The sequence below is a fragment of the Mugil cephalus genome, chromosome 11 (assembly GCF_022458985.1).
Source record: "Mugil cephalus isolate CIBA_MC_2020 chromosome 11, CIBA_Mcephalus_1.1, whole genome shotgun sequence".
Lineage (NCBI taxonomy): Eukaryota > Metazoa > Chordata > Actinopteri > Mugiliformes > Mugilidae > Mugil > Mugil cephalus.
Window position 1 is genome coordinate 27,544,260 of NC_061780.1, and position 27,988 is coordinate 27,572,247.

The following is a 27,988-nucleotide window of genomic DNA, read 5'->3' on the forward strand; positions in this document are numbered from 1 at the left end:
GCTGAATGTAAGAGACATTAGCGCCCCCATGTTTCATGGAGGGGTGAGGTTCTGATGTTTACTTTCATTTACTACAAGTGTTTCTGGAGTTTTGACCTTTTCCTTGGTCAGAGGTGAAGTTGCTGCAGAAATATTGTTTGTTCTTCAGCATGAGGATAATGAGGGGAAATCTAGGTTTCATCATGAATGATGAATGTTTTTAGAAACTTGACTGGTTATCTGTCAAGCTGTCGTCCTACTGACAGTTTAGCCTGGAGCCACTCAGCTGGAGTAGAAAAAGAAAATTAAATTTAAATTAAAGGATTGAGACTCCATTTAGTCAACATTTTAAATATAAACGTTGAAATAGAAAACAGCAGGGTTTCAGAAATGTGGATGCTGACTACAGCCAGATGCTCTTGAGACTTTTAAACTGTTTGTTGTTGTTGAAGGGCCAACCAGGAGAGCCGGGCATTAAAGGAGCTCCAGGGTCCCAGGGAGCCAGAGGAGCACCGGTATGGAGCTGAACAGAAACTGTGTTTTAATGTAAACTGAACTTTTCTAATGTCGACCTGCGCTCTGTGTTCAGGGTCTGGACGGCAGGGATGGATATGGACCTCAAGGACCTCCAGGTGTTAAGGTACAGTTGACAAATAACTGTTGGCAAAATGTGATCGAATGCTTGTTTTCCCAAATCTGTAAAAGTGAATGAGTTGTGGATGAATGGAAGAGTTCATGTAGCAATCAGAGAAAGGTTATCGGTGTTGTTCTTATCTTCTCTAAACAGGGAGATACAAAATGTGATTGAATGCTTGTTTTCCCAAATCTGTAAAAGTGAATGAGTTATGGATGAATGGAAGAGTTCATGGAGCAGTCAGAGAAAGGTTATCGGTGTTGTTCTTATCTTCTCTGAACAGGGAGATCCAGGCTTTCCTGGATACCAGGGCCCAGTGGTGAGTCCTCCCATTTCCCAATAACTTCACAGCAACATGTGAGAAGCAAGAAGCATGTTGGTGTCCAATGCATCCAGGTGAAGCTTGTTTCTCCTGTGTTCAGGGTGAGGATGGAGAGCCGGGACCTAAAGGATACCCGGGACAAGATGGGAACCGGGGGAGAAGGGTGAGCGTTGACTGAGCTGTAGTTTTACTTTTACTACTTTACTGAGACGGTTCTTTGCCTCACTGGTGGCTTTAAATGTGATGAATGTAGGGGAACTCAGGGGAGTCAGGAAAACCAGGTATTCCTGGAGACCCAGGACGTCCAGGACGTATGGTGAGTAAGATCTAAGAGCCACGTCAGAACTGATCCCAGCAGAACTGCGGTACTAAAGTGAGTTTTTCCTCCTCCAGGGCCCCAGAGGACCTCCTGGAGGCAAAGACATGACTGTAAGTCCACCTTAAATTAAACATTAAATCTAAATATTCAGCAGCATCTGTTCTTAACGTTGTTTCTGGTCGCAGGAGTGTCAGCTGGTCTCCTACATCAGAGAGAACTGTGGTGAGTGAACCTCTTACACTTTTCAAATGATCTTTTTAACAAACAAAACCATTAAAACCCCTTTAAATGTGTTTTTCTTTCATCCACAGCTTGTTCCCAGGGTACGTACAGTATGTCTGTTCTTAGCCAGATAAAACAAGGTGAGTACTGTATGTCTGTTCTCAGCCAGATAAAACACGGTGAGACGCCAAGAAGACTGAGATCATCAGTTAAACAGGAACAGTTCAAACCTCATTGCTTCACATGAGTCCAGTCTGATTAGACTGGTTGATTTTGGATCAGTTCCATAATGGTCTCGTTTAATTTTTTTTTTTAACTTTATTGCCTTTAATGCACCCACCCAATGACAGCTGGGATAGACTCCAGCAACCCCGCAACCCTGGTGAGGATTAAGCGGTACGGAAGATTCAATTCAATTCAATTCAATTCAATTCAATTCAGTTTTATTTATATAGTACTGATAACAATACAAATTGTCTCAAGACGCTTCACAAAAACTCCCTTTAACAGGAAGAAACCTTGAGCAGAACCAGCTCATATGGAGGAACCATCTGCTGAAGACCAGCCGGGTAGAACCAGAGAAGATAGAGAGAGAAGAAGACTTCCTGATAATCCAGGAAGTCTTCAAAACATCTTCAGACAAGATCATTTCTGGATTAGTAGTGTTCCTAGTGGTAGATTTCAACTGTACTTGTATTTTATTTAGATTTTGAAACTGTGGCGTATACCAGAATAGTTCTTGTGCACAGTGCGAAGACATCTTCAGTAGTATTGGTTTTTGTCTTCAGGTGAGTCAGCGTGTCCGGCCTTCCCCACCGAGCTGGTCTTTGGCCTGGACATGTCTGACGGCGTGACGCCGGTCGCCTTCGAGAGGCAGCGTTCGGCCCTCCTGTCCCTGCTGGAGGACATCAGCATCGCCGAGAGCAACTGTCCGACGGGGGCCCGGGTCGCCGTGGTGGAGTACAACACCTACACCAAGTACCTGATCCGCTTCCAGGATTACCGCCGCAAGGACCAGCTGATCGAAGCTGTGAAGAATATCGCCCTGGAGAGGACGTCCAACAGGAGGCATCTGGGCGCCGCAATGCGCTTTGTGGGTCAGCACGTCTTCAAAAGAGTCCGATCCGGAGTGATGATGAGGAAGGTGGCTGTCTTCTTCTCTGACGAACCCACACAGGAAGTGAATGACGTCGTCACTGCTGTGATGGAGTACCGTGGTCTGAACATCGTCCCGGCCGTCATCTCTCTGAGGAACTCTCCTGATGTCAGACGAGCGATGGAGGTACGTTGGACTCACGGTGCCTGAAGTACGAGGCTAACGCTGTCAACATATGATTCTAGACCTGAATCTGACGTCTCTTCTCAGGTCGATGACTCGGGGAGGTCCATGTTCGTGGTGCTGGGTCGGCAGCAGAACCAGGACCTGAGGAGGGTCAAGAACTGTGCCATCTGTTACGGTAACGCTACACTGACAAGTCTGGCTATCTGTTTTCAGGGCGCACTCACACTACGCAATCGAGTCGTGTGGAAGCACATTTTCCCCCTAAAGTCCAGATTCTATGGCTGGTGTGAGTGCAGGTCCCTGGCACCGTCCCTGGCACGGTACAGGTGGAAGAGCTGTGCTCTGGTCACAGTAAACGTGGTCACGAATACACACACGCACTGTTAAGTGCATGAAACGTAACCATGACATATAAAGTAAGTGACCATCCCTCCATCACAACAACAATGGCAGTGACGAGGGGTTCACGTTGGTCAGAGGAAGAATTGGAGAGTTTGGTTCAGATTTGTGCAGATTTCCGTCAACAGCAGAATGAGCAGCAAATCTGACCACGACATTGTGATATTGCACCTGAGAAAATGTTGCGCAAAGCATAAATCTGACAGTTATTTTAACCCCTTAGAGTTCAGGAGGAGGGAACAAAGGTCCTTCTCTGGGTTGACCAGATGGCAACTGTTCAAATGCTGGACCAGAGCGTGTGTTGAGTCACTAAGGATTCAATGAGCCAGGCCTCTGGTCGGTGCAATAATCTTAGAGCACACCTCCACAGAGCTGTAAGGGGTTCCTGGGTCACTGGGTTTATCTGTTTTTAATAGTAAAACCAGGACATGTCGACTCTGTCTTCAGACCCGTGCCGGCGCTCAGAGGAGTGTTCCTTCATCCAGGATGAGCAGAGGCCTCAGGAGGTGGAGGTGGACCTGGCCCTGGTGGTGGACAGCTCCAGGGAGGTGCAGGCTGACGAGTACGCTGGCATCCAGCAGCTGCTGGGCTCTGTGGTGGAGCAGCTGGCCGTGAGCCCTCAGCCCCGCCGAGCCGGCAGCCAGGCCCGAGTGGCCGTAGTCCAGCAGAGTGGCCTCCAGACCAAGGCAGAGTTCAACCTGCAGACCTACCAGAACCAGAAACAGATGAAGACCTACCTGACCCAGACCATGAGGCAGCAGGGCGGCTCCTCGCTGCTGGGTCAGACCCTGGACTACACCCTGAAGGAGGTGCTGCTGCAGGCCAGCCAGCCCCGCAGGAGGAAGGCTGTGCTGACCGTGGTGAGCACCCAGACGGCCTGGGAAGACCGGGCCAAGCTGCACTACGTCTCCCAGAAGGCCAAGTGTGAGGGGGTGGCGCTGTTCGTGGTGGCGCTGGGCGGTCGCTACAACCGGACCCAGGTGGAGGAGCTGGCCAGTCTGCCGGTAGCACAGCACCTGGTCCACGTCAGCAGACTGAAGGAGGAGGAGCAGGGCTACGTCCAGCGCTTCTTCAGAGCCTTCCTCTCCACCCTCAACAGTAAGACCAGGTTCAGGCTTCATCAGCAGCTGCTTCACTTTTCTTCTTGTCCATAATCACAACAATCGTTTTATTTCAGAAAACACGAACATATATCCTCCACCTTCAATCAAACGAACCTGCAGCCAGCTGAGGGAAATAGATGATGATCTGCCCAGGTAAAGTTTATCAAGAACTCTGGTTCAGACTCTTGAACGTGACATATTTATCATCTTATATGATCTCTACCAGGTCCTCTTCTTTGTCTGGGCATTTTCTTGGTTTTCTGCTAAACATCTACAGGAAATCTGAGCAAATTATGAGTGTTGGTAGGAGTTTGTTGGACCTTAGTCTTGAGGTAGAGGTGGAAGAGGGAGGGGGGCGCTGCTAAATAATAGTGCTGAATCTTCAGAGGTGTCATCTGCTGATGTGACGTCGTATGCTATTCTGCTTTTTCTTTTCGCGTTCTCGTGAGTTTCTTTCTCGCATTCCTTCTGATGTTCTTTTTTTCTTGTGTTGAAAGGTCTCCCTGTTTCTCTGATGTACTTTTATTGCACAATTTGCAGGGTATTTTTTTTAAATCAGTTTTGTATAATTTTGTGCACTAGACGTTGGTGGAGCTGAAGGCTTGACTTCAGTGTGTATGTTTTGTTGTGAGAGCATCTCTCTGTATAGGTTCCGTTACTCCTCGTATGTATGGGATGGTTCTGGTGTCCTTTGTATTTTTGGCTTTTTGTTTTGTTTTCCTCTCCCGTTTTCATTTTCTTTGTTTTTGACTTGTTTTTGGCCGGACTGGTGGATCTCCCACATGGAGAACACTTTTTAAATGACACATCACATCTGCAGATGACAAATATGAAGAAGACTGCAGGTGACATGTGAGGTATTGAAAAAAAATCTCACCTATTTCCTCTTTGCCTTGATAAAAGAATCAGCACTAGTATTCAAGTGAAAAAAAGAAAAAAAAAAGGTTTGAGATATTCCTCCTAAATAGATCGTTTCTCAGAGATGTGATGTGTTTGCTGACGTCCAGCTGGACCATAGGACACTATGACCATATACTGGAGACTCATTTCTGTGTCCAGTATGGGCTCCGCCTTACCGGAGGATGAGTATTCAGAGATGGCCGACCAGCCCCGGATTGTAGTCAGGACTCCCTTAGAACCACTGGAGGTCAACACTCTGAGGGCAGGAGACAACCAGGGTCCACGTCCAGGAGCTCACATCAGAGGTAACAGAACCCTGACACTGAGTCCTAAACCCTAACCCCTGACTCCTAAACCCTGACCCATGACTCCTAAACCCTAACCCCTGACTCCTAAACCCTGACTCCTAAACCCTGACCCCTGACTCTTAAACCCTGACTCCTAAACCCTGACACCTGACTCCTAAACCCTGACCCCTGAGTCCTAAACCCTGACCCTGACTCCTAAACCCTAACCCCTGACTCCTAAACCCTGACTCCTAAACCCTGACCCCTAAACCCTGACCCCTGACTCTTAAACCCTGACTCCTAAACCCTGACCCCTGAGTCCTAAACCCTGACCCTGACTCCTAAACCCTAACCCCTGACTCCTAAACCCTGACCCCCGACTCCTAAACCCTGACCCGTGACTCCTAAACCCTGACCCATGACTCCTAAACCATAACCCCTGACTCCTAAACCCTGACTCCTGACTCCTAAACCCTGACCCATGACTCCTAAACCCTAACCCCTGACTCCTAAACCCTGACTCCTGACTCCTAAACCATGACTCCTGACTCCTAAACCCTAACCCCTGACTCCTAAACCCTAACCCCTGACTCCTAAACCCTGACCCATGACTCCTAAACCCTGGCCCCTGACTCCTAAATCCTGACCCATGACTCCTAAACCCTGGCCCCTGACTCCTAAATCCTGACTCCTAAACCCTGACCCCTGACTCCTAAACCCTCACCCCGACTCCTAAACCCTGACTGACCCCTGACTCCTAAACCCTGACTCCTAAACCCTCACCCCGACTCCTAAACCCTGACTCCTAAACCCTGACCCCTAAACCCTGACTCCTAAACCCTGACCCGACTCCTAAACCCTGACTCCTAAACCCTGACCCCTAAACCCTGACTCCTAAACCCTGACCCCTAAACCAGTGAAGTTCACCTCCTCCTTTAGTTTCTTCATGACCAGGTTTTAAAGGTGTGACCCACTAAACTCATCTGAACCTCCTCTTTCTACAGACGTCTGCCTCCTCAGGAAGGACCGAGGAACCTGTGACCAGTTCTCCATCATGTGGTTCTACGACAGCCAACAAGGAATCTGCACCAGGTTTTGGTACGGAGGCTGTGGAGGCAACAAGAACCGCTTCAGGAGTCAGAAGGAGTGTGAGAAGGAGTGTCTGAGGAAGAGCTGAGGAGGAGGAGGAGGAGGAGGAGCCGTCATCTTCATCAGTTTATTCTAGTGTGAACTTCATGAGTCTGAGTCTCAGCAGGAGCTGGTGGAGACTTTCCTTCAGGTGCTATCATTGTTGTTATTGTTTTTATCTACGACTGAAACCAAACCAACCACACATACAACTCTTCTGGAGCTTAGTCACGTCACTGCTGCTCCTCTGTTTCATACCTTCATTAAAATATCTTTTTCAGATAAAAAGTCTCCTCATTTATCTCCATCCATTCATGGTGCCTCGTCTCCATCTAGTGGTCTAATGGTGCTACTACAGATAATAAACACTACATTCATCTTGCTGTGACTGTTAGCTTAGCATTGCTAAGTGGCGAGAGGGTCGAGAGTGGCTCACTGTCACCACAGACAGGTCAGTCCAGTCCACAGCCTGCTCTGAAATTAAAGAACACAAGAGAGGCTCCACGTCGACCCTGCATTCATACATGGTGTAAAAGCAAAGACCGCAAAAAACTACATGACAAAATAAATCGACTTGGAAAGTGCCACTCCCACCTGAAATGTCTTGATATTTTACAGACAAGACAACAGGCCGCAGTTGAGAAGGCAGCTGATAAAAACATGGAGCTGTGGAGAAAACATAATGAAAAAGTTTACAGGCAACTGCATACACACTGCCTTCATGATATACAAAAACAATCTCATTCAAAATGCAGCAGCAGCTGGTGGAACTTCAGCAACTTAACGGGGTAAATCTGGGATGTATGCTGCATTCAGACAAGGCTCACAGGAGAGAGCATGCGCAAAGTTCTCACCGCTGTCTCCACGCTCCCAGTGTCCACAGCCGAGTGTGAAAGAGGTTTCAGTGCCATGAACCACATGACACAGATGACAGAAACAGAATGAATGTGTCCACACTGGACAATCTGCTTTTCATTTCTCAAAATGCAGCAGATGTTGCCTCCTTCCCGGCCCGTAGATTTGCAGAGATGTGGTTGAAGTAGGGACACCACACTGCTATTGATCCGCCAACCGGAAAGCAGAAAAAAAAAGGCTGAAGTGTGTCATCAGAGCAGACTGTCGGACCTATCGTCTTCCTGATTAACCATTAAAAAAAAAAAAAAAATTCACAAATAGCGCCCTGCATAGGATCATCCTGCAGCAGAAACCTGCAGTACGGTCTCCAGGCCACTAGATGGCAGAACCTCATCTGTTGTCCTCTCAGATACCAGGAACTCTACGCACCTGATCCCAGGGTGAATGAGACATGCAGCCTGGTCCTATACTGAGCTACATTAAATCAAATTAAATTAAGATAAAATAATAAAATAAAAAAGATGAAAATGGAAAATACATCAGTGTGAATATGAAGCACATTTAAAAACAAGCACTGAACAGACGACTTAAAAACACTATGAGAAGAAGAAGAACTCAGTGATCAGTCAATGAATCTATTATTTAGCCAAAATATTAGGAACACGTGGTCCACCCCTCTGCCCCTCCACTGGCTTCATCACCTGAACCAGCTTCAACAGAGAGGAGGAGAATGAGGAGGAGCAGGAGGAGGAGGAGGAGGAGCAGGAGGATGAAGACGAGGATGAAGAGGAGGAGCAGGACGAGGAGGAGGAGAATGAAGAGGAGGAGGATGAAGAGGAGGAAGAGGATGAAGAGGAGGAGGAGGAGGATGAAGAGGAGGAGGAGAGGAGGATGAAGAGGATGAAGAGGAGGAGGAGGAGGAGGAGGATGAAGAGGAGGAGGAGGAGGATCAAGAGGAGGAGGATGAAGAGGATGAAGAGGAGGAGGAGGAGGAGGATGAAGAGGAGGAGGAGCAGGAGGAGGATGAAGTGGCTGAAGATGAGGAGGAGGACGAGGAGGAGGATGAAGAGGATGAAGAGGAGAAGGAGCAGGAGGAGGATGAAGAGGAGGAGGAGGATGAAGAGGATGAAGAGGAGGAGGAGGAGAGGAGGAGGAGGAGGAGCAGGAGGAGCTCAGTGTGTGTCTCCTATCGTCTTTGTTTTCTTTGTAATGTCCGTTGTGCGTCTTCTCTTTGTGGTTGAGACATAAATGATGTCGTCCAGAAGAACTTTTTTCTGATGGTGACAATGAAATGATCCAACTTGCAGTTGATGTTTCCTTTAAGAATGTGTTCGTTAATGTGGCCACATCAGATGAAATACGTGTTTGTAGAAGTTGTCTGGTGTAGAAACAGCTTTAGACGAAGACGAAGACGAAGACCAGCTGAGGACTAGTCAGACAGAGTCTCAGTCTCTCAGGCCAAGAGGAAACCGGGTAAGTTCTGGAACAGTTTATCTCTAGTTTTGTGGTAGAATTCACTGATCTTTGTTTTTCCAGCGTTCTGTGTCAAGATGGGAATATTCAGGACGAGCTGACAGGAGGAATTATATGAGAACATCAGCAGACACCACATCCCAGGCTCTGTAGTGTTGTAGGGAGTGTTTCTAGCTGGTGAACTTCCATCACGTGTCTCCTCTTTATGTTTTGTGCCTCTTCAGCCGAGTGTTCAGTTGAATAGAAGCACCAAATAAAAACCAGATTAAACCAGAACCAACTGGTGTACCTAATGAAGTGGCAGCTGGCAGGAGAGCGCTGCATCTGATCCAGCTTTTAAAGCTTCACGAGTGTCTGACTTTTATTTATTCATCGTTAAACGTCTCAACGAGTGAAGCTGTGGTTCAGAGACGCTTCGGCCCCCGAGGTCCCGTTAAAGCTGCACTAAACTATTTCAACTTCATTAAAGCTGCACTAAACTATTGGACTCTAGTGCAACTTTAATAAACTATTGAAGTTCATTAAAGCTGCAGCTGATGGTTCTAAGAGGAATCAGACTCATTTGTTTGTGCTTCGGTTCATTAACTTTAACTCGCTGCTCCTCAGTCTCTGCAGCTGCTGCTGTCTAGATATCAGATATCTCCCAGACAGATGAGACAGATGTGGCATCACAGCTGTTTCCTGATTATTGGGTCAAACTTAACTTTTATGATCATGACATGAGCTTTTACGGCTGCTCGTGTGGACGTCCTGTTGCTTCTTTGACTTTAGTCCCGTTAACAGCTTCTTACTGGCAGCGGGCTCAAAACCGAAGAATGAACGAGGCCTGTGATTGGATGATGATGGATCAGGAGCTGGAGGTTAAAGGTGATGTGCTGAGAAGGGGAGTACTTGAAACTGGTTGCCATGGATACGGACATCAGCACAGTTCTCCTGCTGAATATTTACAAAGCTGAAATATATCAAACACCAGCAGACGGTGCTGTAACGTGACCACAGCATCGATATTAGCATGTCAAAAGGCTAATGTGGTTAGCGTGCTAAGAACTTATATACTCAAGGATACCAACACCTGAACACATCCAACACATACAGAGAAACACGTATTATGAGGGATTCATGCCTGAAAAGGGGAGGATTTGAATGAAAGCTGGACAGATGACTGAAGGGAGGTCACGTGATGCAGCTCAAGGTTGTGAGCTCCCCCTTGTGGCGCCCTCACATAACTACAACTTTTACTATTTTACATCTAAATCATGAACAGGATTAAAGTATATCATAACATGAAAAACACCATTAAATGTTGCTTTCTCAGACTTCATGCTAAGGTTTACCATCAACATTATTCATCCATCACACATTTAGTTTCTGGTTCTGGCTTTGATCTACAGATTTACTCTGATTAGTTACAATTTAAAATCCTCCTCCTTACATACAAGGCGCTGAAAGGCCGAGCTCCATCATATCTGAAGACCTCATAGAACCATACTGTCCCAACAGATCACTACCATCTCTAAGCCCAGGTTCTAAAGTAGAATGGGAGGTAGAACCTTCAGCTATCAGGCTCCTCTCCTGTGGAACCAGCTCCCAGTTTGGGTTCTGGAGGCAGACACAGTCTCTAGGTTTAAGGTCAGGACTAAGACTTTCCTTTTAGACAAAGCTTATAGTTAGAGCTGGACTTAACCATCCCTTAGTGATGCTGCTATAGGCCGAGGCTGCAGGGGGACGATGCACTGAGGACATGTCCTCTCCTCTTTTTTCATGCTGCTCTGAGGGTTTCACACCAGATTTTACTCAATTAATTGTTTGTCTTTAAACATGTTTGGTCAATGGTCAATTTGATGCATCATGGGAAAAAAGAAAGCAGCTCCATTAAATTCTCCGTCCACAGACCATCGCTGGATCCAAGGAACTTTTATATTTCTTTTTATACCTTTTGTTGTCAAACCAGATGTGATCAGGTCTCTCTCTCGTCCTTTTATTATTATTATTTTACAGATGTATTATTTTCCTTTTATTTCACTTGTATTTATGCCTTGTGTGAGCTTCTGTGTCTTTTAAAATGTAATAAATGATTTATAAATAAATAAGTCACTTATTAGTATTTATGACAGAACATTTGCTCCTAAATGCTGCTGCATGAATGGGATGAATGAAGTGAACCAATAAATGAGCATTAGGCTCTAATATTTAATATTATTACTATTTATTTTTTTAATTTGAAATGAAGTCACTGCTCCAACATCAGCAGGGTCAGACAGTGATAAATGTGTTAATATTTATTTATTTACTGTCTAACATGAACCCAGTGAATCCTCAGTGATAAGTAACGATGAGATGTTTGAAGGTTCAGGTCTGAGGACGGATGCTTTAGTCCCTGGTGTCTCAGGTTGGATGAGCTCAGAGTTCAACAATCATTAAGACTTTTCCACTTTTATTGTGTTTCCTGATTTTATTTCGAAAGCTTCTTCCTCTCCTGGTTCACTTCCTGTCAGTGTTTTCTCTCTGATTGGTTGATTGGTTGATAGGCTCCTCCCTCATTAGTCTCACCTGTGTGTCTAACCTCTCAGTCCAGGTGTTTATGAAGCTCAGAGTTCTCCTGCTTCTGGTTTCTGTCTCTTTCTGTTTTTTTCTCCTGTACAGTGTCGAATGAGTCAAACCGATCTTCCCGGTTTCCTCCAGCTTTGATGATCTCAGTGTTGTTGAAGTGTTACAGAACATGACGTCACACCGTAGGGATCCCATAGACCTTCTGTTGGAGCCTAAGTCCTCACTCTTTCTTCCTACTCCCAGCTGTGGTTGTGTTTTATTTCTGGGCTCAGGACCAGCTGGGAGCTTTTCATTGTCTATAAAATGTCCTCGAGGACGTTTAATGAGCAGCGGTTTTGAAGGTGGACCTGGAGAATATCTGAGGTTTGAATGTTGTTTCAGTCTGGTTCTGAACTACACAAAGAGACCAGTTTGTGGTTCAGTGGCGACACGGCACAGAAATAAACCTGTCGTCACGGAGAACAGACTCTCACTTTTTAATCTGTTAATCCTGTCGGCCATCTTCTTTCAATAACCTTTATCATAAAAGTGTAAAGGGGAAAAAAACATATCATTAAAGTATCTTTTAATGAGTAGGAGCCAAACCCTCAGACTTTCAGGGGATAATAAAAGTTCTCATTTAAATTAAAGAAATAATAAATGCTGCTCATCAGTCTGGGGGAGCTACGGAAACACACGACCATGTACTACAGAAAATTATAAAGTAACATAGAAGGAAATAAAATGACCGATCTGAAGGAAATTGTGTACATGTGACTAATTAAGAAGTTGTTGGCTCAATATAAGAAAAGTCTCCACCATAGACTGTACATAAATATGGACTCCATGTCTCCACCTCCTCCCATTGGCCAAACTGATGTTGTTTTCCGGGGGGTACGGGCAGCGCCATCTTGTGAGTTTCAAATTAATCTCAAACATTCATCAACATTATATTAACTACCTAAAACGACAGAAACCATACTTGAAAAAAAAAAAAAAAAAAATATATATATATATATATATATATATATATATATATATATATATATATATATATATATATATATGTACGATGCGTATTTTAGTATTTTAGTCCCGCCAACTAACAGGGATTGGGTGGAGCTTATGACCTGTACTGCAGACATCAACCAGGGGGCGCTCTACTAGCGTTGGCTTCACTAGAGGAGCTGTTCCATATTTAAAAAGGCTCTGCATTGACGTCACTGCCCCCGTGGCCACGCCCCCTTAGTGGCAAAACACAGTTAAGTGTCAGTAAATACAGAGAGACTGGAAACAATGTGGATTATCAGGCCGAATAAAGGACAACTGGACTCAACAATGATCCAGCGCTAGTATGGATTTGGAAAAGTGGATTAGATTAGGTAATTTTATCATGATAAATGTAGCTAAATAAAAAATTGCTAACGCTAAGAGCTTTAAGAACTAATGTTAGCCGTACAGTACTGTAGTATGTGTAGGAGTGATCACAAATACTCATTTTATTATTTTCTAGTTATTTATTGTTGGAACTGAAATAGTTACTGTCGACTGTAACTACGACAAAACAACAACATCCACAAACTGATCTGACAGAACCTCCAGGACAGAACTGAAGAAGTAACTTAAGGTTTGACTTCATCGATAAATACAGCATAAATTAATGTTATCTGACACTAAATGAACCACAACACCAGGTTTCTGTGTCTGGATTCAGTTGTTTCTTTTAACGCAGTGAAACATTAACTTCTCTGTTCTCTGAGAGATATCTGTAAAAATATAAAATATATCCGTAAAAATATAATATATATCTGTAAAAATATAAAATATCTATGTAAAAATATAACATATCTCTGTTAAATATATCTGTTAAATATCTCTGTTAAATATCTCCCACTGCTTTTCTGTTGGTTCAGTCAATCTCACAACAGCTCTTCACCATTATTTAATTTAGTTTTACAGTTTAGATGCTGTTAAAGTCTATGATTCAAGCTAATGTTGATAATCTCCAGCTCATCTGTCACTTTCTGCCACTCAGTGGCCGTTACCATGGAGACGTCAGCTTCCTGTGACATCATGTTCATACCTTCTGTATATAGTCTGGTGAACGGTAAAGATCAGATCAACCTTTATCTCACTGTCCTTCCCAATAAAGACGGTTTTATCTTCCCATGTCCAGATATCGATTGGACAAAGTCAACACATACTCTCTTAGGAATGTGAAGTTGCATCGTTGTACGAACCATCTACATCCAGCCCTGGTGGGACATGAATGTGGTCCCAGCTGTGTTTGGCTGTGTTTGGCTGCATTCTCTTTTCAGCTGATCAGCTCTCAGCTTCCACTGAGTCTGTTTAGATTCGATGGTTTAAACTGTTAATACACAGATAGTGATTCACGGCCGAACTTCATTCCTGTGGTCAGAGACTGAGTGGGTGATGGACACACTGGTGTTGAGTTTGGCTTGTAGAAGACGTTTGTGTCTTTGCTTTACAAACTGAGAGCTTTTTTTGAACTTAACCTCCATCACGTCCTCATGAACCTGATATAAATAGTCTAATTCTGCAGTTTAATCCTTTATCTACTTTAAACTGGTGAATTCCAGAGTCATGAATGAGACCAGAGCTGTTGATTTAACGCAGAGGTTTATCTGATAGAGCCTCTAGTGGATGTTAGAGGAACTGCAGCTTTTCTTGGGAACTAAACTGATGCAAATTTTTGGGAACTTTTCAGAGAAAAAAATCCTGGAAAGAAAACTAAAATGTTGAATTACTGAGAGGTTTATCATCGGTATATTAACCAGCTGATATCATCCCTGTCCAGTAAGAAGTCTCAAAGCTTCACATGAATTCAGTGGTGGGTCTTTTATTTTCTACACAGTAAAATCAGCAAATTAACACTGTAAGAGCTGATCTTAACACGTTTAAAGTGTCTATATGGGTCCACACCTCAGAGTCTTAATTTAACACTTTTTCTAGTGTTGGTACCTTCACACTAAGTTAATGTAAATTTGACTCTTCTTGTAGTTAAATTTAACACCAACCAGTGTTAGTTTTAACACTTTTATGCAGTGTTAGCAGTGAACTGTCTCAGAGGACTATTTCTTAACTACACAAGTGTTAATGTTTCCTCCATAACACTTAAAAGGTGTCAATATAATTCTTATATAATCCTACAAAAATACTTGGAAAATAAACTTTACTAAAATATAAAGTTAGTCATGTTTGACCGTTCAGAAACATTTATTTTCAAATTTGCATCACAAATATTAGAACATGCAACAGTAAAAGGCACAGTGTAGCGTTAGCACCACTTTAGCACGCTAGCTAGCAACTCCGCACCATTAGCATCGTTTTATCATTCATATCATATCGGAGTTAATATTTAAACATTTACACTAGAGGTTTGATTTAGTGACGCTTCCTTTTTACACTCGGTTTGAGTGTAACTATTAATCGACTGAGAGTTAATTATAACGGATTAACTCAGAGACAGTAATTAACTCTACTAGTTTATGTCTGGTTTAACACCAAGAATTCAACTCTTCTCAGTTTGCTGTGTATGATGTGGTTCAGGTTTAATTGTGAAGGTCCAGGTGGATTTCTTTGACTCTGAAATATGATGGTGGATAAAAGCTCTAACTGAGAGAAGCAGCACATGAGGGACAGAGAAGACATAGGATGAAACGAAGAGGTTAGTGGCAGTAATTTAAAAAGGTTAATAGGGAGATAAATGGAAGCCAGTGATTGTGATGAAGTTAAAACATTCTGGTGCAGATCAGACAGTAATTCCTCTTTAAGACCACTTAAATCACATGATAATTCAGATTTATTTCAGCTGTTTCTTCGTGGGTCTTTAACGCTAAACCTGTGATTTACACAGCTGATCAGGACTAAAAGCTCAGAAAGGATGATCTCAGCTCCACCTGGAGGAAGGTGCATGGTCCATGATGGTTTTACTGCAGATATAAAGCAGAGACGTTGGAGATGATCAGTCTGGGTCTGACTCAACACATCCAGTAAAGAAAGGCTTGTTATCTGTCGTCTAATAACTTGGCCCCAGAAAGACGCTAGAGGGGATCTGTTATCTACAGCAGGGACCACGTAGGAGGAGGAGGAGGAGGAGGAGGAGGAGGAGGAGAGGGCGTTTCCACAGGAATCAGCTGATGAAATGATAAAACTTTAAAACACTGTGGAGAAACTTAAACACTCGCTGGTATTTAATCTGGTTTAAACAGAGCGAAGTCTCCGAGGCCCCGTTCACACTTTAACATCGACCACGTTACAGCGCCACCATGTGGTCAGTAGAATACTGTACCAGCTGCTGTCTGACGGGTCTCTACCTACCACTGGACCAGAACCAGGGACACATGGAGGGAAGGAAGGAAGGAAGGAAGGAAGGAAGGAAGGAAGGAAGGAACCTGATACATTTTCAAACATCAGAATCAAACTCATGGTCCTCGTATTGAATCATGTCCTGAGTTGATTCTAGTTCAGTTCAGTTTAGTTTGGTTCTCCGAATCTGGCTCAGCCCCCGTGAACAGATCATTTCTACCTGTGGTTGAATGAACGAGTTTTTGTTGAGTATCTGGTCTTTAACTGGACCAGGACTCATTGTGGGTTCACACTAACCAATGAATGAGGTCACACGGGTCCTAGACCAGGTCCACTAAAACATCAGTGATAAATTAGAACTTAATACGAGTCTTTCCATCTTGTTGCTGAATCTGGACCACATGGGGGCGCTGCTGCTCATTTACACACAGACTGAGATCAGACCTGCAGTTCATTTTAATTAAGTTAGACCAGGTAGACGTTTTTTTTCCTGCTGGTGTGGATCTGTTAAAAGGACCAGGATGTTGTTAGAGCAGATGATCTCCAGACGCTGAGACTCAGTGAGTTCCTCCACCTCTGAAGTGGAGGGAGGAGGAGGAGTGGACGTCTCCTCTGGGAGGCGTCTCCCCCTGGAACCAGTCGGTGCGTCCATACATGGATGTGGGACTTGGCTTTTGGACGTGAAGAGGACGAGGACGTGCTGCAGCAGATCTGTAAGTCTCTGCAGAGCTGGAATGAAATGCATGAAGCCTGTTTGTTACCGAGTCACTGCTGCATCAACTAAATGAGTTCAGGATCTGTAATAGGTTCATTTATTTAATGAATAAATATCAGCTGTGAGTCACCTCTTTATGAAGATTTAATATTTAACTTGGTTAAGGTGTAATAACAGAGACGCTTTAATTAAGATCTAGGAACAGGAATGTGGAAAATGAGTGAATGAGTGAAATGAATGTTCAAGATTAATTTCATACAGAATCATTTAATTCTATTTTAATTCCAATTTCTTCCATGTTCTTTATGTGAAACCTGATAAGAGTTGACAGGTTTTTCAGTAGTTTATTTCTTCCCAGCTGGTTTTGAAGCTTCTTGTTGTTGCTGCTGCTTTGAGCCTCTGGTCACTTTTATGAGTCTCTTTGCTGTTTTTATTTATTTGTTCAGAGAAGCACATAAAGTCAAGGAATTAAAAGAAAATAAAGTGAATGATGTTTCTGTGGTTGTCTAGACTCAACCAGACACGTCTTTACAACCTGCAGGGAAACTTTTTTAAACAGATTTTTGTTGTGATTTTTATTTTTCTCATGATCTAACTAAAAAAAAAACAAAAAAAAAAAACAGCCAGGTACTTTTAGAGGAAGCCGGACGTTCTCACCCCCCCTCCCTGAACACAGGGTCTGGTTCAGATCTCTGTGCCATTAGCTGAATGGAGTGAATGGAGTCCTCAGAACTAGACTCTGGATGTAAAACACATGGGACCCTCACGTTCCCTTTAATGTGTTTTTGCGTGAGAAACTAAAGAAGTCAAAAAGCAGAGGACTTCAAATAAACTGAACATCTGAACGTTTAAATGTAAATGATCTGATATTTATTATGGTGATTTGTGTTTAAAGCTTTAATCACATGAGACAGTCAAAAAACACACAAGTTTATTTCAACTGCATTTTAGTTTTACTTATTGTGATGAGGTGTGTTCTGTCCTCATGACCTGATCAGGACGAGACTAAAGCAGAAAGCATTAAAATGTGCTGAGGGTGAATAGTTGTATAGTTAAATATGCAGTAACATAACCGGCAGAGACTGAACCAAGACAAAGAAGTAAGCGTCAGAACCAGATGAAGACACGTTTTAATGTCCAGTTCATCTTCAGCTTCAGTGTTTTACACGGATTTATTTTCTTGGACAAAAAAACTCAACAGCTCAATTGAAAACAGATTTTTAAAAAGTGCAGTTAATTGGGAATCATGCAATTAATTGCGATAAAATCTTGTAATTTGGGGGCGGAGCTTAGCGCCCGCCCCACGTGCTGAGGCTGTAGTCCAGCCCCTCCCCCCATCCCCCCCCCCCCAAAAAAAAAAATACTTTAAAAAAAATTGTAAGAGGAGTCATGAGGGCCCCAGACATTAGCTGGGCCCCACCCTCTGTCTGCATCTGCAAACTGTATGATGTACTTTTACTATTTTAATCTGTTCGCTCTTAGCGAATGATTCCGTTCCTGTACAGTTTTCAGCAGTAGCTGAGAAATAATTATTATTATAATAGATGAAAGCAGTGAGATTTAAAGGAGATGTTTAAAACATGAGGAGAAACTCCTCTCGTACACCGTTTTTTTTCCTCGTTTAAAGAAGACGTCAGGAAGTTTTCAGACTTCAGGATTTACTGAACAAACCGAATCCAATCAAGTCATCAGTTCATCATCAGATTATTTATCTGGACCCGTTGAGATCAAAGTTTTCTTTAGTCGTCTCTGGACCTCCATACTCTGCTCAGTGTAACTGGATGATGTAGTGTTGCCTTCAGGGACCCCAGAATTACTCTGAACCCCTCCTCCTCCTCCTCATCTGCAGATCATCTGGTTCCTATTCACCTTCAGGGCCTCCTTCAAAGCCTGGAGAGAGAGTGAAAACATGCTTGTGCTGCTCTGAAATGTATTCATTCTGTGATATTCTCGTTGGCTCTAAAACCTTTTTGTGTGAAGTTAAATTTCTAAGTTCCCTCCTGGAGCGAGAATGAAAGTAGTAGTCACGTGTCAAATCAACTTCAGTGGAACTTCAGAGCAGAGATGTTATAAATATTAGGCCCATTAAAAGATTTACTCCCAAATCAATGCATTTTTGTCCAGAGAAGCATCTTTTCAGGACGCTGGGGCTGGATCCACTGTTTGATTTTGTCCCTTTTTGTTTCCCATCCATGACGATACTTCCACAGAACTTCCTTTTTTCCCAAACTACCGATCGAGTCGAGGTTCAAATCACAGATCGATCCGAGCTTTGCCTCCACAAACATTTAGTGAAAAGGGAGAAACGGGTTTTGACTTTCAGGCTAAAGCTAAGCTAATCTCCATCAACCCATCCATCCGCCTTGACCTCCTCCTCCTCCTTTGACTCATTGGTGTTTGTGACCTGAGCGAATCAAATGGTTGAAAAGAATCTCCTGGTGTTTTAAATACGAATTTATCATAAGGAGGTCGTCTACTTCCTGTGAATAAATGATCATGAACACGAGACTTTATTTAGTCAGTTTTCCACAAATGTTAAATAAGCAGTTTATACTGAAGATTTTCATAAACTAATAACCTGATGGTTCTGGTGGAGGAGCTGAGCTGTGACTGCATCTTATGGTTTACATCCCTTTTCATGAGAGGTTTTCGTCCCTGTGCTCCTGTGTGGACATCAGGTCCGACCCCTGGCTGGATGCCGATGCTGCGGCGCCGCGGTGTCTTTGATGGTTCCAACCATTCAGAGCCGGTGTCGGGGTCTTAGTTGAGGAACGGGAGCTGTGTGCTGCAGACCAGAGGGAACCCTTATTTGGTCAAAGTTTATGTTCATAGATGTTGGCTCATTATGAAGGAGCAGGAACCAGGAACCAGTCAGAGGATCAGATTAGGATCCGGTCTGGTTCAGAATGGAGGTCACTCCCCTCACATAACTTCAACAGACTTGATTGTCCTACAGTTGTGTCTGGTGGGACGTCGGCTGCAGCTTTATGAGACCTCTGGTAGTCTGGAATAATGTGGGGGGACGTCTGTGATCCTGTGTGAGTCGTCCATGTCTGTCTCTGTTCTCCTGACATTTAGTTTGATTCTGGTCTTTTCCTGCCTGGTTCCCACCAGCACGACGATGACTATCAGGAGCAGGAACAGCTGACCTGAAAGGACCTGAGGTGTCCCCTCTTTTTATTTGTACGATTTAACCAGTCGCTGTGTTTAGAATAAGAAAACTATAATTATGTTCACTTCTTTATCTGTGATCCAGTTTAACAATGTTCTGCTCAACATCAACACACAATCCTGGTCAGTTTCATTTTTAGCACCAAAAAACATACACTAGCACCTAAAACGAAATAAATAAACAAATACATTTAAAATCTCTTACTTTCTATGTTTATTTTGAGTTTATTCTCCGGTCGGTTGTGTTCTTCTGGCCTGGTTGTTGGTATCACACCTCCTCATCTCGTAAATCACTGTCTAATCAAAGCCTGATCTCCCCGGGGGATCATCCATCATGGTTTGGTTTGTCAGCGGTGAGTTCTGGATCCTCTGGGTCTCCGTGTCTTCAGTACGCTGAATATTTCTCTAATTGGTTAGAATTTCTCAAGACTCCAGATTTGTTGTTTAACTTCACCCAGGAGCATGGATGATATACAAATAGGTTTAGCATAGAATATCTAACGCTTAATATTTTACAGCTTATGCAAAAAAAAAAAAAAAAAAAAAAACAGCTTTGCATTTAAAGGGCCAGTGTGTCGGGTGTAGTGACCTCTAGTGGTAGTGTTGCACTTTGTTTCAACTGATTTACAGACTTAGCCTTTAGCTCCAGGCTAAGATCATTTATCTACCAATGTGCACATTCTATTTTTCCTTATTGATGCGCTTGAAGCCTAAAACCTTATGAGGAGGAGGTCGGGGTTGATGGATGGATTGATGAAGATTAGCTTAGCTTTAGCCTGGAAGTCTGACCATCTGTTTATGGAGCAGCATTTACCTGGAGTTGGGAACTGATTCTGCTCCAGCAAAGATCTTCTGGGCCAGTGTGGTGACGTTTTCTGATTGGTTTAAATGTCTGTGATTGGTTGAAGAATTCTGGTTGAGGTATTTTTTCATCTTGGTACCTGATAATAAAATCCAGATGGAGAGTTCAGATCAGAGGCTTTTAAATCAACTGAGATGGAACCAAACATCTGACAGATTGTAGAAAGTTCAGATCAAAGCAGATTATTACAAACCATTATAAACAGCGTCCTGAATTTCTGATTGTGTTATGCAGAGCGACTGATCCAAACAGAGCCCCAGAGTGAAAGCAGTGGAGGTGGTGTGCTACTGAGCAGGTGTAACGCTGGTCCTGGTGTAAACTGCTGGGTCCAGATGTTGCGTCTGTTAGTCCTGATGTAAACAGTGGAGCTCACTCACAAACAGACGGAGGATTGATGCGCTGACACTGCGTCGCTGATATCTGATTTATGTTTTCCTGTTTAGTCTCCAAACAGGAAAACACTTTGGTCCTGTTTACTTTGAGGGCTTTTACTGACGGACCAGGACAGAGACTCTGAGAAGGTTTCAGAGACGAGGACGAACTGAGACGTCCAATAATGTCCTGGATGAGGCTCAGAGCTGCACGTGATCCTCACGAAATATTCACCATAAATGAGTTCAATTTAAAATGAATAAATGCGTCATGTAGATTATATCATAGAGAAAATGTTCATCATGTTAAAAGGCCTGGGTTCATACTTCTAGTCATCCTCTAGTCATCTTCTAGTCATCTTCTCCAGTCATTCTCTAGTCATCATCTAGTCATCCTCTAGTGATCTTCGAATGATCCTCTAGTCATCTTCTCCAGTCATTTTCTATTCATCCTCTAGTCATCTTCTAGTCATCTTCTAATGATCCTCTAGTCATCCTCTAGTCATCCTCTAGTCATCCTCTAGTGATCTTCTAATGATCCTCTAGTCATCCTCCAGTCATTTTCTAGTCATCCTCTAGTGATCCTCTAGTCATCATCTAGTCATCATCTAGTGATCTTCTAATGATCCTCTAGTCATCCTCTAGTCATCCTCTAGTCATCATCTAGTGATCTTCTAATGATCCTCTAGTCATCCTAGTCATCCTCTAGTGATCTTCTAATGATCCTCTAGTCATCCATCTTCTAGTCCTATCCTCCTATTTTGTCATCACTTAGTGATCTCGTTCTATATTTTGATCCTTTTTAGTCATCCTCTAGTGATCTTCTAATGATCCTCTAGTCATCCTCCAGTCATTTTCTAGTCATCCTCTAGTGATCCTCTAGTCATCATCTAGTGATCTTCTAATGATCCTCTAGTCATCCTCCAGTCATTTTCTAGTCATCCTCTAGTGATCCTCTAGTCATCATCTAGTGATCTTCTAGTCATCCTCTAGTCATCCTCTAGTGATCCTCTAGTCATCATCTAGTCATCCTGTAGTGATCTTCTAATGATCCTCTAGTGATCTTCTAATGATCCTCTAGTCATCCCCTGGCTCTGTGATGTGTTGTCTCGGCTCAGTGTTGCTCTACGTCTGGATCTTTTCCATCCTCACCCCGTCTCTTTATTTGTTCTGTCCTCCAGGTTCCTCAGAGTCTCTTGGCCTCCCGTCGTCCTACTGAAGTGCCCTTGAGCCGGACCCTGAGCCAGGTAACACTATCCCTCTGAAACACCATTGAACACCTCGACTCGTAAAAGCCACCATGTTTATTGAGCTTGTCACCCTAGTGTTTCTGTTAGCCGCCGCCGTGGTGACGTTTGTGGGATTATTTAGAAGTTGGACATGATGGATCAACCACTCACATAGGAACACGGTGGGTTTGTTGTTCTTTAGGGCTGTGTTTGGTTCCAGCTATGACCACAGATAACTACATAATGACCCTAAACTTTCTCCAGAGTGCTTCTTTCTGCTGAGGAACTCCATAATGAGGTGTTTCCTGCAGATTCTCATCAGCCTGACTTCAAACTCTGAATCTCTCGTGTCTTTGGGAAAATCCGACATTTGTCCTTCATTTCCCTCTGTGATGTTTGCTTAGCATTGTTAGCATTCTTCGTTTCCACTGAATGAAACCAGCAGGAAACAACATGCATGCTAACACATGGTCAGAAGGAACAGCTCGTCCAGTAGGAGGCTAAACAACCAACAGTCTCATCATTCAAAGTGTTGGATTCAGCTCTAAGTGACTGGAGGGGGTAGGTTAGCTCAGACTTTAGTCATGCTCAAGAGAAGTTAGTTGGTTACAGCAGCTCAGTTTCACATAAATAAACACTCTTGAGAACCACAAGTAAAAAGACAAACAGATGAAGACATTTAATAATAAAAAAGTTACGAACGAAATTTAAAAACAATAAAAATAAAATAATCTAGTGCAATAAAATAAAATCTAAATACTAATAAAATCTAGTAGAATAAAATTAAAAAGAAATAAAATATGTAAAAATCTAATAAACTGAAAATGAAATATGTAAAAATACTGTAGAAAAAATAGAACAAGTAAATGAAGTGAATCCTTCATTTACTTTTTCTATTTACTTTATTAATCCGTGGGATTAATAAGGTGCGTAAATAACGAAATATCTTGCTGTTGTCTAGTTGGACAGAGTTTGGTCTGAATGAGTCCTGGCGCTGGATCAGTCTGTCCCTTTATAGTCTGGTGGAGTTGATGCATTGTCATTAAAGACCTGAGCCTCTACTCCGTCCTTCCCGTCCCTCCAGACCAGTCTTTGGTCCATGTGGACTCACAGGTACTTGCATTGTCCACTACTTCCACCTCGAGGTCCTGGATGGTGTCCTCCTCCTCCTGAAGCCGAGGACCAGCTCCTTGGTCTGGTCCACGTTCAGGAGGAGCTGGTTTGTCTGGGACCAAGTCTCTGATCAGTGTCCTCTAGTGTCTAGTCCACCTCCTGTCCCCCTTCAATACATCATGGTCTAGGGACACTTTCTTGGAACATCTTGAACCTCATATGCTTTGGTTTACACTCCTGCATCCGGTCCCTCCTGAATCTATGCTGCTGGCAGAGACATCTGTGAAATCCGTTACCTCGTGTCTGTTACTGCGCTACCGAGACGCTCTTATTTCAGGGGAGAGTTGACATGAAGAAGTTTAGAGGCGGAGGTTTCCTCTGATTCTTTAATAACTCAATGTCCATCAGCGTTAAATGGACTCGACTTCTGAACTGATTCTCTGGTTTGATTTTCTTTAAATCCTAAGGATGCTGCTGCTGCTGCTCTGTCCACATCTTAAACTCGGCTCAGAGGTCAAAGTGCATCGTGCTGCTGATGTTTTGGCTGCAGAGACGGAGTCTCTAATCTGACGGAGATCAGATTAGAGAAGGGAGATAAACGTTGTTCTCGGTCCTCTGCTATTTTAAAACTCCTTTAATCACTTGGAAGCTCACGGAGCTGCAGCCTCAGACTGGATGACGTCTCCTGGTGGTTTTCATGAGCAGCCATGTTGGGGAACAGGTGTCTCATCAGATTCAACACAGATCCAGATGTAATTTAATCCATGCAGTTAGTCAGATGTTGTGATTTGTCAGCCCGGCTTCACCACGCGACTCAAACCAGCTGGACATAATAAAGACGACTTCTTAACGTCCATCCAGCAGATACAAGCTAAAAATTAAACCATCCGCTCACACACTCATATTAACATCTTGTTTTCGATTCTGATGATGGTTTCAGACGAACGTCTCTGTAGATCAGACCTGGACAAACAAGGATCATTTAATATTTGACATATTTGAGTCTGTTGGACAAACATCAGCAGCATAAAATTATGCAAATATATAAAATCCTCAATAACCACTGAGATGTTTGTGTTTTCAGTTTCTTCTTCTTCTTCCTCATGTTAGTTTGAAGCGCTGAACCTTAACGTCCTGTCTCTGGCTGCGTTTCTAGCTCCTCTCTTGTTTCTGTTTCCACTCAACGTTCCTCCAAACACTCGCCTCTATACGTCCCAGCGTTTAGATTAGTCAGTGCTCAGACATTTCTCCTTTAAACACTGCAATCATTAAATCACTGGGGAGGGAACAACATCCACACACGGCTGTTTGGAAACAGGAAAGCACCAGGGGCCACATCCAGCATCAAGGGCAGGATGGGTTCAGGCTGGGGGGGCGGGGGGGTCCTGGGTGTCCCTGGTGTCCCTGGTGTCCCTGGTGAGGTTGAGGCTGTGGGTGGACACGTGCTAGCGTTTAGCGTTCACCCCCTAATAACCCTCCAAAGGATTCACAGCTGTGAGTGTGAGGTCTTCATTGGTCAAAAGTATGTGGACACTTTTTAGATGTGAACTTTGTCCAGATGTGTAGTTTACTGTCAGAATGAGATCAGACGTGTTTATTTACTGCAGCACTAATAGAATCTGATTAAACGTTTGAGACAAATCAAACCCAGTTAGAGACCCCGGTCTGAACCAGGGAACCAGGAGGCTGAAGAATCTGTTTATTAGTTTTTACTTTTACAACAATGAATCTAAGATGAGCAAATAATAAATACCCACTACTAACAGAACAGGAATGAGTAATCCTCCGTCTCGTAGCAGGTTTAGCAAACTAATCTCAGAGTGGAGTCAGACGTTTTCCAGCGACAGAAGCAAGACCCTGAACGAGTCCAGGTCCTGGTCCAGAATCTGTTAAAAGGCTCATCATAATGAACAGTAGGTGGTCTTTAACGGGACCAGGACTCTGTCCAAGACCAATGTTACTGTGACGTCCAAATGAACCCCCCCCCACCCCCCACCGCCCCAGTGTTGACCTAGACCAGACCAACCCCCGCTCCCCCCCGGGAGGTTTCATCCAGTCCTTGGGGCTGATCTGTCAGATTTCCTGGGGCAGAAACACTCAGCGCCGTCCCACAAACATTTCAACATGAGTGAAATCACATGCGTCTGATTTCAAGACAGAACGGGAACTCTTCCAGCTCCAACATGTGCTCTCAAGATGTGTGGTCGGACTAATCACCTCGTCCAGGGTCGCTTCTAATTGGGGGGCTGATGAGCTCATGGGGGGGGGGGGGGGTCTGTGAAGGAATAACACCAACAAACAGGAGAGCAGCTGTGAACTTGGTTTGTTGTTTTTCTCGTTAAAGCAGGTTTGTTAATTTTTAACACCACCCTCGTTGGAACCTTCTAAGGAACTTGTTTAAAGCTTGTAGTGAAACAGGGAATCAGCCCAGAACCAGATCACTCAGACGGGTCCCAGCTGTTCAGGAGATCCACATAAAGACGCCGTCTGAGACCTTCAGCTCCACGGCCCAATACAAACTCAGACCCGGTAATAACACGATGGATCTGAACCAACCAGCGTCACCATGTGGTCAGTAGGATCTCTACCTTCAGCTGGATCAGAACCAGGATCACATGGTGCAGATTTAGGAACCAGATGGAAAGACTTCAGACTTCCAGTGTGATCAGGTTCAATGAAACACTTTGTTGTCGTTTCCATGGAGACGATGCAGGGGGTCATGTGACCAGTTCATCTGAATCCATCTTCCTGAAAGTGACCAGAGTTTTAGAGAATTATGGGACATGACCAGACGAGACTTTACCAGAGTTACAGCATCTTTCACTGGAGACACAGGGACACAGAGACACAGAGACACAGGGACACAGAGATACTGAGACACTGAGACACTGAGACACTAAGACACTGAGACACTGAGACACAGAGACACTGAGACACTGAGACACTGAGACACAGAGACACAGAGACACTGAGACACTGAGACACTGAGACACTGAGACACTAAGACACTGAGACACAGAGACACTGAGACACTGGACTTTATCCACATTTAGAAATATCACTTTAATTTGGATAAAAACTGGAATGAAAACAACAGCTGATAAGAACCATCTGAACTCTGTCCTGGTCTCAGCCAGCGGTCGTATGTGTCTCATGTTGTTTCAGAACATGAAGTAGCTTCGTTGTGAACATTTGACTTTGATTAAGTGACGCTAATATTAGCACCATGACACAGGTTTACAACCACGGAAGCTCTTTGAATCTGTGATTCTGGGATGAACAGTGGAGGCTCAGAACTGTTTTGGATGGTGGTTGGATGTGATGCTGCTCCTTTCTGCTGATGTGATCTATCTATTGGTTTTCCCCTCATTTTACTCTGAGAAGTTTCTCTGAGGATCATAAATCCAGCTCTGGTCGTTCCTGAGCAGTGGAGCTCCTCGGAGCGTCGGCCTTGGCCTCCAACTGACCTGCAGAGAACAGCCGTGGTATCAGGGAGAGGAAATCCTTCAGATTCTCCATGGCTTTCTGCTCACTCCTTCCAAACAATGAGGCCCCTCATTCTCTCACATCCAGATCTCCATCCATACATGAGACTGTGGCTAAATAAATAGAGCCGGGCCCAGCGTGGAGGTCCCTGTAAATAGAGCTGGACGGGTAAACGATGCAAAGACCCTCGCCTCAATCAGCCTGTCACAGCAGCGCTCTGCTCTGATTACCTTCACATGCTTCACATTAGAGCCGGGCCCCCTCCTCTTTCAGGGCCCCCTCCGGCTGGCAGGTGATTAAACACAGGCACCCAGCATGTTTGTGAGTCGGTACGTATAAATTCAGAGATGGAGGCACGCTCCGGCTTAATGCTCTCACATAAAAGAAGGCGTGCACATGCAGCTGAAAGACGCCTTTCGCCATTTTCACCGCCAGTTCATGAGAACATAATCTCCCACAGCTGGAAGTGAATCAGGCTTCTCTGAATTCTTTAGTGTTTGTTTGACACCAGCTGCCTCCTTTAAAGCCAGAGAACAGACCACTGGAGCATTATTGGTGATGCAGATTAATGCAGAAATGCAGAGGAAATGCAGCCTGAGAGGAAGACGAGGAGGAGGAGGAGGAGGAGGAGGAGGAGGAGGAGGAGGAGGAACTGGAGGGTTTATTCCCAATGGAGAGTTAAAAAAAAAAAAAAAAAGAACTTGTGGATGACAGAATGAGGCACAGTACGCTAGAGAACACTTGGATTTCATAATTTCAGACAGATTTGATTTGTTGACTCGGAGTCTGTGTGGATTTCATTATGAGATGTGTTTCAACTGAAGAGTCCACCACCACATTAAGCCCCGCCCCCAAACCATCTGATTGGCCCAGAAGATATATTCCCTAACCTTAACTCAACAGACAGACTCCAGACAAACTTTATTCCTCCACGAAACTTAGCGTTCCAGAATAAAGCTATGCTAATCTCCATCAACCCATCCATCCACCCCCACCTCCTCCAGAACATCCTCCTTTGATCCAGATTCTGTCAATTTGATGGTGTTCTGGTTAAAAACGAACTGAATTTAGTTCTAAGGCACATTTTAAAATGACATGTGAGATTTTGACATTTCTTGTCAAAATCTTTTACAACAGAAGCTGAATCCAAACGTCTTGAGACCGTTTAGTTGGGAACAGATGACGTTTAAACTGTTCCTCTCCCGTCCATCACCACATTAAACCCAAACATCCAGAGGAGATGAGATCCAGATCTGAACGGGTTTATTCATCACATGCTC

The 27,988-nt window shown here is 43.9% G+C and overlaps 2 protein-coding genes across 2 annotated transcripts in view; both read left to right on the forward strand.

Annotated features, from left to right (window-relative positions):
- The window catches only part of LOC125016815 (collagen alpha-6(VI) chain-like), a 31,034-nt gene extending 24,171 nt beyond the window's left edge, over positions 1-6,863 (forward strand). Inside the window, exons 26-39 of the mRNA XM_047599543.1 lie at positions 432-494; positions 569-619; positions 897-932; positions 1,036-1,098; positions 1,189-1,251; positions 1,329-1,364; positions 1,440-1,476; positions 1,566-1,577; positions 2,265-2,758; positions 2,843-2,933; positions 3,605-4,255; positions 4,335-4,413; positions 5,320-5,465; positions 6,452-6,863. Of these exons, the coding sequence (XP_047455499.1) occupies positions 432-494; positions 569-619; positions 897-932; positions 1,036-1,098; positions 1,189-1,251; positions 1,329-1,364; positions 1,440-1,476; positions 1,566-1,577; positions 2,265-2,758; positions 2,843-2,933; positions 3,605-4,255; positions 4,335-4,413; positions 5,320-5,465; positions 6,452-6,624 (1,995 nt within the window). The 3' untranslated portion in view covers positions 6,625-6,863. The remainder of the gene's footprint in view (positions 1-431; positions 495-568; positions 620-896; positions 933-1,035; positions 1,099-1,188; positions 1,252-1,328; positions 1,365-1,439; positions 1,477-1,565; positions 1,578-2,264; positions 2,759-2,842; positions 2,934-3,604; positions 4,256-4,334; positions 4,414-5,319; positions 5,466-6,451) is intronic.
- Positions 6,864-16,334: 9,471 nt separating this feature from the next.
- Positions 16,335-27,988, forward strand: part of LOC125017096 (collagen alpha-6(VI) chain-like) — a 40,263-nt gene continuing 28,609 nt past the window's right edge. Inside the window, 2 exon segments of the mRNA XM_047599963.1 lie at positions 16,335-16,474; positions 22,062-22,127. The gene's annotated coding sequence lies outside the window, so the exon portion shown is untranslated.